This window comes from Microcaecilia unicolor, chromosome 5 (assembly GCF_901765095.1).
Source record: "Microcaecilia unicolor chromosome 5, aMicUni1.1, whole genome shotgun sequence".
NCBI classification, from domain to species: Eukaryota; Metazoa; Chordata; class Amphibia; order Gymnophiona; family Siphonopidae; genus Microcaecilia; species Microcaecilia unicolor.
The window spans coordinates 355,303,259-355,314,143 of NC_044035.1; the positions used below are offsets into that span (position 1 = coordinate 355,303,259).

At 45.4% G+C, this 10,885-nt stretch overlaps 1 protein-coding gene across 1 annotated transcript in view; it reads left to right on the top strand.

Annotated features, from left to right (window-relative positions):
- The window catches only part of CDT1 (chromatin licensing and DNA replication factor 1), a 29,572-nt gene extending 20,664 nt beyond the window's left edge, over positions 1–8,908 (top strand). The window contains exons 6-10 of the mRNA XM_030202746.1: positions 730–833; positions 1,832–2,020; positions 4,151–4,291; positions 6,326–6,527; positions 8,185–8,908. Coding sequence (XP_030058606.1) covers positions 730–833; positions 1,832–2,020; positions 4,151–4,291; positions 6,326–6,527; positions 8,185–8,348 — 800 coding nt within the window. The 3' untranslated portion in view covers positions 8,349–8,908. The remainder of the gene's footprint in view (positions 1–729; positions 834–1,831; positions 2,021–4,150; positions 4,292–6,325; positions 6,528–8,184) is intronic.
- Positions 8,909–10,885: the final 1,977 nt, after the last annotated feature.

Sequence of the window (10,885 nt, forward strand, 5' to 3'; positions counted from 1 at the left end):
TTATCTTTTCTCAGATTAGTCGTATTATTATAAACCACTCTGACTTGTGTTAGAAGGGTGGTATTTCAAGTCTATTAAACTCTTAAGTAAAATGGTAGAGGGAAGGGCATCCAGAAAAACTATAGAGGTCAAGGCTCTTTAGCAGGGGGGAGAGCTGAAAGGGGGATGTAACAGGTCTATAGAATCATGACTTGGGTGGGACGGGTAATTAAGGAACGGTTTAAACTGAGCCAAGAGGATGCTTGTGAAACTAAATAACCCATTTAAAAGAAATCAGATTTCTTTTTCTCTAAACATACAGTGAAGCTGCTTGCATAAGCTTCAATTTCTCTTACACAGGCCTTTGTCTTCCAGCTTCAGTTGAACAATGGGAGGAGATCTGTTTTTGCCCTGAACTTGTATTTTCCAGCTGTCTGTGTAGTATTCAGTGGCGTAGCCATAGGGGCCTGGACCCCCCGCCCCCATTGGTTCTGTGGCTTTTGGTTTGGCTGGTGGGAGTCACAAACCCCCGCCAGGCAAGGTATGTGAGGAGGTGGGCCAAAATGTGCCCCCCCCCCCCCCCACCCCCCATTTTGGGTTCTGGACCCCCTCCACGTCTGGCTAAGCCACTGGTAGTATTTGCTTTTTGCACTTATATTTTTTGTGGAATTCTCTTCCACATTGTTGTGTGCGTCTAAATAACTAAATCTCTCCCCCTTTTCCCCCCCCCCTTTTTCCCCCCCCCTTTAGTGGAGAATACAGATGGGCGTCCACAGCTGTGTGCGTCCCATTTGCTGGAGCGCCGCCGTGTCTTCAGTAGGAATTTGATAAATGTGGTAAAAGAGCACCACAAGGTAAGAGCCTTGGGTTTGGCCTGCTCTTCAAGAAAAGTCATGGTCTGCCCGCACTTTGGTATCAATCTTGTTCTAGATTAGCAGGTCCTCCAAGAGGACCTTCAGGTCTTCTGTAAATTCATAGTGTTGCAGTCTGCTTGCTTCCACATTGCACATGGTGTTTGAAATGTCTTGCTCCGCAGAGGGCACTATTGAAAGGAAACAGCGGTGGTTTGACCATTCATCCATTACCTAGAAATTGCCGGTTTGCAACTTTATACGTTGATACTCTTGTCCAAACACTGGAGAAGTCTTTGCATGCAACTTGTATGTTTCAAGTGTGCAGTCCTTGGTTACTGCTTTGAGGCACATCCATTCATTCACCAACGTGCTGTTGGATCACTAGTTCCAGATTTGAAAGGCCAGAGAGGTTGCTACTGACTCACTGCTTCATATTGGACTAGTAAAAAAGCCCCGTTTCTGATGCAAATGAAACTGGGGCTGGCAAGGTTTTCTTCTGTGTGCATGTGGGAATGTGTGTGTCCCTACCCTCTGCCCTCTCTCCCTTCCCCTGTGCTGTCTGTCCTCTGTCCCCTTCCCCCTTGGAGTGAGTCCTTCAGTGTTAAGTTTCCTGCTGTGCTGTGTTTGTTACAGAGATAGTGAGGGCTTCTGCCCTCTATCCCCTCCCCCCTCTGAGTCCTTCACTTACAGAGAGAGCGATTTGATTTCGTGCTTTGCTGTGTTTTCCTTCACTGTTTGTGTTACAGAGAGAGCGAGGGTGGGGCAGACACTCGTGGGGAAAACGGATCTCTCCCCCTTCACACTTCCGGCTGGAGGCTTCATTTAGAACGTTGGTGGTGCCTTTTATATATAGAGATTATACATAGTTTTTTTTCTTATGTGGTTCTGAAATGCTACGTCTTATTTATTTGTAGCCCACATTTGTACGGGTGGGGATGTGCGTTCTTCTTTTCTAGGAGTATCTGTGTGAATATTTGGCCTGTCCTTTTCTTTTACAGACATTTCTGGCTTCCCTGAATCCTCCCATGTCCGTACCAGATGACATACTGACCCGGTGGCACCCACGATTTAATGTGGACGAAATCCCAGACGTTGTTCCCGCTGAGCTGCCACAGCCTCCGCAGCTGGAGAAACTCACTACAGCACAGGAAGTGCTAAGCAAGGCACGTGGTATGATGACGCCCAAGGTGAGGAGCATGGGGGGAGGCAAAAGGGTTACTCCTGGGGGAAATTCTACATAGGACAGAATTTACATATATCTGACACAACTTGGCAGTGGAATGTGGGCAGGTGAAATAAGTGTCACCTTTGGCTCAGGCCCCCTCTACTTTCATGGCTGGTGGGGATGCCAAGCCCCGCCAGCTGAAGACATCTCCTGCCTCAGTCATGCTTATGCTTTATAAGCAGTATTTTAATTCACGTGAGCTTCAGCCACCAATGCCAGCTTTCCCATGCTTGCTTAGTTCAGGTCTAACGGAGCATGCACAGGAGAGCCAGCGTTAGTGGAGGAGTGGCCTAGTGGTTAGAGCACCGGTCTTGCAATCCAGAGGTGGCTGGTTCAAATCCCACTGCTGCTTCTTGTGATCTTGGGCAAGTCACTTAACCCTCCATTGCCTCAGGTACAAACTTAGATTGTGAGCCCTCCTGGGACAGGGAAATATCCAGAGTACCTGAATGTAACTCACCTTGAGCTACTACTGGAAAAGGTGGGAGCAAAATCTAAATAAATAAATAAAGATTCTAGAATTCTAAAGAATAACAAGATTCCATATAGAATTTCAAAGTGTAGCAACATTCCATGTAGAACCCCAAAGAGTAACAAGATTCTTTTGGGTGGAGGGGTGGCCTAGTGGTTACAGCACCAGTCTTGCAATCCAGAGGTGGCTGGTTCAAATCCTGCTGCTGCTCCTTGTGATCTTGGGCAAGTCACTTAACCCTCCATTGCCTCAGGTACAAACTTAGATTGTGAGCCCTCCTGGGACAGAGAAATATCCAGAAACTCACCTTGAGCTGCTACTGAAAGGTGTGAGCAAAATCTAAATAAATAAATAAAGATTCTAGAATTCTAAAGAATAACAAGATTCCATGCAGAATTTCAAAGTGTAGCAACATTCCATGTAGAACCCCAAAGAGTAACAAGATTCTTTGGGGTGCAGGAGTGGTCTAGTGGTTAGAGCACCGAGGTGGCTGGTTCAAATGCTCCTTGTGATCTTGGGCAAGTCACTTAACCCTCCGTTGCCTCAGGTACAAACTTAGATTGTGAGCCCTCCTGGGACAGAGAAATATCCAGAGTACCTGAATGTAACTCACCTTGAGCTACTACTGAAAAAGGTGGGAGCAAAATCTAAATAAATAAATAAATTAGTGGCTGAAATGGGCCTGCTGAATTATGTACTGCTCGTTCAGCACAGGTGCGACTCAGGCAACAGACTGCTTCAGCTGACGGGGCTTGGCATCCCTGCCGACAAAGGTAATATGTTATTGTGGTAATGGTAAGGGGGAGAGAATATCAGGCCCCCCTCAGTCCACCTTTGGGAACCCCCAAAAACAGACGACGCAATGCCCCTGGTGTTAGCTGCACCTCCTGCCGCCTCAGAGGGCTTGTCAGATCATGCTGCATAGGACGCTGTTCCATTTTCTCTTTGTTAATATTTGAATTTCTCCTTTTGGGGGGAGGAAGGAGGGTCTCTGCTTCTGCGAAATTCTGCATGAAAATAATCAGCATCAGTGATGCGTGTTTTCTGTATCTAAAAATTACTTGGACTGTAACTTTTATATTTGCACTAAAATAGTTTGTGGAATTTTATGGTTCTTTTTGTGCACAGAAGTCCTACCCTCAGTTTCTCTATAAGTGAAATGTGTTCTGAGAAAAGATGTGAATATTAGTGTAAGAGATAACGTTCTTTACTATTTGTAATGCGTAAGGATTCTCATCCCTACCAGTTCAATGCTGCGTTCGGCACCTAACCCTTACCGTTCAGTGAATCCAGAATGCCCCAATTTGACTGCCCCTATCGGACCGACCGTTCACTTGTCTATTAGATTGTAAGCTCTTTGAGCAGGGACTGTCTCTCTTTGTTAAATTGTACAGCGCTGCGTAACCCTAGTAGCGCTCTAGAAATGTTTAGTAGTAGTAGTAATGCGTAAGGATTCTCATCCCTACCAGTTCCCTGATGAGTCACAGCAGGCCTGTTTCAATTTTTTTGGTGGCTCGCTATATGAAATGTGCAAGATTTGGTAATTACATACTGATGGTATAAGGTGGTTTTGTATTTTGTTATCTTCTCTTCCCACCCCCCCAAAAAAAAAAAAAATAGATGGAAAAAGCTCTGGCAAACTTGGCTCTAAGAACTGCTGAAATAAGTAGTGCAGAACAGAAGGCATCGGCTCCGGAAAGTCTTAAAACAGCCTCACCTTCAGGTGCCCTGAAAGGGGTGTCGCAGTCGCTACTGGAGAGGGTGAGTTGGAGGTTGATTTTCTTTAAACACACACAACAAAATGCAGCACTTCTGCAGGGAGAAACAAATAGGGAAAGCATGTAAAGTACGGCAGGTGGAATTCTTTCCAGTCCATTTGTGCCTGTGACCAGGAGAGTAGAGGAGAGATGCAGTTTGACAAGACCAATTCCTTAATTGCTGTTGCTTCATATCGGTTTCTGTGCTACAGAAGCTGGAACTGCTTGTCCCATGGTAAATATGATTTCACATTGATTTACTGTAAAAAGTGATAAAGCTATAAAGATTATAGCTTTATTACTTTTTACAGTAAATCAATGTGAAATCATATTTTCAAGCAGGTAGAGTTTTCTACATTAAGTGTTTAAAATACATTTGTTAACCACTTGCTAAGAAGACAGTAGTCCGTTCCTGTTGGGAGACTTAAACGTCCCATAGTGAAATCATTAGGCCTTTTTTTTTTTTTTTAATTGGGGAGCCAATCTGACCTTTTGCCCTCGCAGCATATTCCATTCCGTTCAGTGTTATTTGACAGGCATTCTCAAACTTACATCTGTTGGGTTGCAAAGAATTAAAAAAAAAAAAAAAAAAAAAAAAGGTGGGGGTGATGAAGGTAACAGTAGAGGATTTAGAAGGGAAGGAAGACAAAGGGGAGAGCCAGCTAGGGGGAGGGACCCGGCCACCCGGGTGTCACACCCCAGAGGGGACAATGGCAGGCCCCACCGGACCCACCAAGCCCCAGCACACAGATTAGTCCAGGCACAGGGGTTCTTCTCAGAAACGATCAACAGACAAACCTAAACTCTCTCAATTGATCCCTCACTCCTACCAGACCAGACAAGCTGCACAGGCTGCCTGTCTACCCTTCGCTGAGACTGAGAAAATTCTGGCTATTGTGGGCTGGGCACAGGTTATATGTACACTAGTAAAAAAGCCCTGTTTCTGAAGCAAATGAAACGGGGGGCTAGCAAGGTTTTCTTCTGTGTGCATGTGGGAGTGTGTGTGTCCCTGCCCTCTCTCCCTTCCCCTGTGCTGTCTGTCCTCTCTGTCCCCTCCCCCCTCTGAGTCGAGTCCTTCAGTGTTTCATGCTGTGTTTGTGTTACAGAGATAGTGAGGGCTTCTGCCATCTCTCCCCTCCCCCCTCTGAATCCTTCACTGTTTGTGTTACAGAGAGAGCGAGGGCGGGGCAGACACTCATGGGGAAACCGGATATCTCTCCCCTTCACACTTCCGGCTGGAGGCTTCATTTAGAACGTTGGTGGTGCCTTTTATATATAGAGATAGTTTGAAGTTAGTGTTCTCAGTCTCCCTCTGCTGGTAGGCGAGCATAACCGCGCGTCTTGACTGGTCTGGAGGGTCGCTGAGGGAAGAGTAACTTTATTTGATTTATTTTGTAGCATTTGTATCCCACATTTTCCCACCTATTTGCAGGCTCATTGTGGCTTACATTGTTCCGTAATGGTGATTACCAATTCCGGAAAAGAGAAATGCATAGTAAAATGGAGGTAACAGAGTGGATTAGGTAGTCAGATAATTTTCATAATAAGTAATAAAAGGTATTGGATTAAACTTCAATCGTGATAGATTAACTTAAAAACTGAAAGACTGATTTCTAGATTTAGTCCCAGAGGTGTAGCCATGGGTGGGCAGGGGCCTACCTAGCAGCGGCACACATTTCTGAATTCAGCATGTATAGGGGATGTCTGTGTTGGCAGCTGGAAGCGTGCTGCTGTTTTTTCTGCTGTTCAGACGGCTGCAGAGGATGTCTTCAGCTGCCAGGACTTGAGGATTCCCTGCCAGCCAAAGTATTTAATTTTTAAATTGGGGGGGTTGGGGTTCCAGGGAGGATAATGCATCAATCCACCAGGATATTCACTTCTGGGTATGTTACTGGTTTAGTCGCACTTCATATTTCACACTTTCCAAATGTGTGCTGCTGTATTCCTAGTATACATAGTCTTAAGTGGCAAATCCTTTCAGCTGAAGGCTGTTCTATCTGCCTGATTTAGGCTAAAGTTATAATCTCCTTTTTTTCAGATTCGAGCAAAAGAGGCCCACAAAATGCAGGCTATGATGACACGGAACCCACAACAGGAGGAACGCATGTTCATGATGTCCCGGCTGCCGGAGATGGCGCGGATCCTCCGCAGTGTGTTTGTGGCTGAGAAGAAGCCAGCCCTGACGGTGGAGGTGGCCTGCAACAGGGTGATCTCCAGCTATCGCAGCACAATGACACCAGGTAAAGACGGGGCTGCGTTGAAGGCATCTTTGTATGACTTGCTGGCATTGTGCTCATATTCATGTTTAACTTGTGTGACCCTATAGCACCGATCAACCTTTTTTCATCTCGAGGCACATTTACAAGGTGCAAAAATGGTCAAGGCACACCACTGGAACCCCTACTTGCCTGTCTGTACTAAGATCCCCACAAGGATGTCCTCCATCTCCACCCGTACCTGTAACCTTCAGAAGTAGTTATTTCACTTAATTAGCACCAGTATACCTGCTACTGGGAAACAAGAACAAGTTGCAGTGTTACAGATTCTACGACTACTACTTATCACTTCTATAGCGCTACAAGGCATATGCAGCGCTGTACACCATACATGAAAGGACAGTCCCTGCTCAAAGAGCTTACAATCTAGATAAGACAGGTAAACAGACAGAACAATAAGGGTAAGGGAATAAAGAGGTGAGGATAAAAGGACAGGGGAAGTGAGCAGTGGTTAGGAGTCAAAAGCAGTAGTAAAGAGGTGGGCTTTAAGTTTGGACTTGAAAATGGCCAAAGACAGGGCTAGACGTACAGGCTCGGGAAGTCTATTCCAGGCGTGAGGTGCAGCAAGATAAAAGGAACGGAGTCTGGAATTAGCAGTAGAGGAGAAAGGGACAGATGATAGAGATTTATCTACAGAACGGAGTACCCGAGAGGGGGCGTAGGGAGAAACGAGTGGAGAGGTACTGGGGAGCGGCAGAGTGAATACACTTTTATATGTTAGATTCCTACACAGCCACCACATGCCAGCGGAATCCTTCAACTTAGTTGCAGAATATGACTCTCACCTGATACAAAATAGGGAACCACAAAATCATGCAGAGATACCGGGCTCTGAATGTCATGTAACACCAGGAAACTAGAAAGAAATCAATGTCCTCCTGTACAGTGCAAAATAAAGCTGACATTTTTCCTACCTGTGTAGTCTGGTGATTTTATTATCCCAATCTTTCCTCTGTCTGTGCTCTTAACTGTTCCATGGCCTCCTTTCCATTTGCAATTTCTTTTCTCACCTACTGCCCTATGTTTGTTTAGTACTGATCTTTCACATTCAGCTTTCTTCAGTTTCTCTGCCTCCTTCTCAAATCTGTCTTGTTTTCCCTGTCTTCCCTTCCTTATATGTGCAGCCTGTCTCCCCTCGGGCCTCTCCTCTGCAATCAGATTCTTTAAACTTTGCATTGCTGGCAGCTTTTAGAACAGGCCATCCCAAGGCTTTCTCTCTGCTGTGTCCCTTCCGCATGGCAAAGGATGTTGCATCAGAAGGAACAACCCCAGGGCTGACCAGAGAAAGACAAATGCAAAGTTTGAAGGTTGAGGTGGAGAGGAGAGAGACCCAAAGGGTGGGAGAAGATCACAGGTGTCGCACGATTTGCCTCATTAGCTGGAAGGGATTCCCGGACTCCCCCAAAGCACACTGGTTGAAAAGCACTGGCCTATAGTGTGGCGTGCAGGCCTGGCTCCTTCCACCGTTCACAGCTGCTCTTGCTGTACCGTATTAAAAGCTAACCTGTGATACGCTGTTCTGTACTAATTTCTTGTAAACAGATTCTGTCTGAGGTGGTATTTCTGTTCAGGCAAGAAAACATTTCCTAATTTTATCTTGTATTTGTGGTAACCGTTGCAGGAGAAATGGAGAAACATCTGCGTCTCCTCACTGAACTTGTTCCCAGTTGGCTGAAGGTCTGTGCACTCAAGAAGGACACTTACTTCAAGCTGGACAAGGCTATGGACTTAAATCTGATTCTAGAGACTCTGGCCCAGAGGATGAAGGAAGAGGAGACTCAGTGAAAATAAACGTTTCTTTTGAAAGACTTTTCATGCAAAGTGTCCCCTAACTTTTTAAGAGGCAGTCCCTGGCCTCTGCTTTGTGTGATTAATGCTTGCTCTGCTTAAATGCAGCCAATACCAGAATAGCCCCCTTTATTGTACCCAGTGAACCATGATCATGTTCTCTCTTCTGGAGTGAAGGGGTGTTATCTTTAAGGTAAAGTTGCTATGATCTCTCAAATGTGGGTCTATTTTTTTTAATGCCTTTTTTTGAACTCCCTTCTACACTGAGGAAGCGGTAGAGGAATGTATTAACTATTTAACATCTTGACTCCTTAACTTGACCTAATATATTTTAAGTTAAAATGTCTTTTAGAGAAAAAAATGTATAGGGCTTCTGGGGGAAAAGTGAGAGGAGACTCTTAACTCTCCCTACATATGTATTGTGATTGTTTAAAGCATTGCTGATGTATTTTTGCGCCTGTACAGTTGCAGAACTTCTAAACCTTTTGTACAGATGTCTCTTTGGAAAGCGTTTTTTCAATTTTGTAAGCTTGTTAAAATAAAACCTTTTTCAACAACGTACTGCTCACTGTACAGGAAGCCCTCCAGGAATGAGGTGAGTGAATAGAGGTTTACTTGAAATAGTTTTCAGTAGTTATGGATGGTGCACAAATGGACTGCAGCTACTTCATACAAGTTTTGAACTTTTAATGAATTCATCCCCTCTGTGTGTGTACTGTTTTGATTCTTCAAACTATTAATCCTCACTGGAAGAAAACACCATTTTTTTTTTTTTGAAAAATATTTTTATTTAGTCACATCGTTCCTAATAACATACACATAATCAATGGATACAAATAGAGTGAACTGCAATATAACCAATTGAAAACATAAAGAATTTTCTCCCCTCCCTCCCCCCCTGCTTCTCTTTAAGGCTGAATACTCTGAGCATTAGTAGCAGTGGTCCATAAATGTTCTAAGTGTGTCCACTCCTCCGCACCAGAGTCGAATCTACCCCTCCTTCTGTCAGTCAGTTGCTCAAGTCCCACTATATTTCGGAGCCTCGTTTTCCACTCCGAGATCGTAGGGCCCACTCTCTGTTTCCAGTGGGCTGCTATTTCCAGCTTTGCGGCTGACAAACATAGTCTTTTCAGCCGCTTCTGCCATTTCTTGCCCCTTTTATTTCCCCACCCCAACAAACACCACTTCCTTAGCATCCCTCCGGACCGGCCCAGGATTGGACTGATGGGTTGTGCTCGCCTACCAGCAGGTGGAGACTGAGAAAAAAAAACTCTGACTCTAGAGAGCCAATAAGAGCCCTGGTCATGTGACCCTAGCCTCAGTATTTTCTCAGTCTCCCAGCAGGTAGGAAGCGAGCCCATTAGTCTCTCTTTATAGGATTTATATCTATTTAGATTGGTATTCTGGTTTTTTTTTCTCTATCATTTATTTCTGTGCCTGGGGAAGTTTATTAGAGGCTTTTTGGTGCTTTTCTCTGCTGTTGTCAGCCTCTGGGGTGTCACACTCGGATGTTTCCGGGTCCCTCCCCCAATCCTCCCCATCTCCCTAATGTTCTCTCAAAATTATTAAAGGAAGGGAAGGGCCACCCTTTCTGAGGAAAGGTGTTTTGCCTTTGGGAGAGGCAGCCAGGTTGTAAAAAAAAATCGAGAGAACTTGCCCCACTGACTGAATGAATGAGCAGACAGCTCCGTTTGATTACAGGGGAATGCCTTGTTGGCTGTGATTCAGCTGTGTAAAAAAAAAAAAAAAAAAAGGAAGCCTGCAAAGTAAAGCTGCAGCATTGTGTTTCAGCCCTCTTTCAGAGTAGTGCTGTTTTTTTTTTTTGCTTTAGCAGTGCCGTTTGTACTTTTATTTCGGGGAATTTGTTATTTATTTATTTAGCAATACCTCTCCGTGAAATTGCGCGAACCGCGTAGGCGCGTGCACGGGTTTTCCCTCCGAAATGTCGGAGAAGTTGAAGAGGTGCGCTGTATGTCAGCGGCGAGGCGTTAATGCCTCAGGCGCTTGTAAATACTGCACGGCGATTGATGTTTCTTCTGCCCCTCTCCCTCCGTCGACTACGGGGTCCGTTTTGGCGGTTGGCCCTTCTTCTCCCGCGACGGTGTTAGCGTCGACAGTGGAGGCCTCAGATTCGGGGGGTAGCGCTGGAGTTTTGGCGCGAACGGCGGCCATTTTGAGCCCAGCTCCGGTTCTTCCTGCAGGGGGTCCGTCTGCGCAGCTCTGCGACCTTAGCTGATACAGAATCGGGAGTTATTTTACAGGCTGCCAGCTCTCAGGCAGGGGGGTTTCCTCCTGAGTTTGTTCTACAGATGTATCAGGCGTTTTTAATGCAGAGGGGCAATTCTGGTACAGCAGTGTCACAAGAGCCTGTCACTACTACCCTCCCTCCCAAGAGACCTAGGGTTTGGGACATGCAATTGGAATCTCTTTCAAATCAGGATCATGATATGCCCCTTTTAGAGGAGGAAGAGGAATTAGTGGACAATTCTTGGGAAGATTCTTCTTTAGATCCAGACGCTGTACCTTTGGCTCAG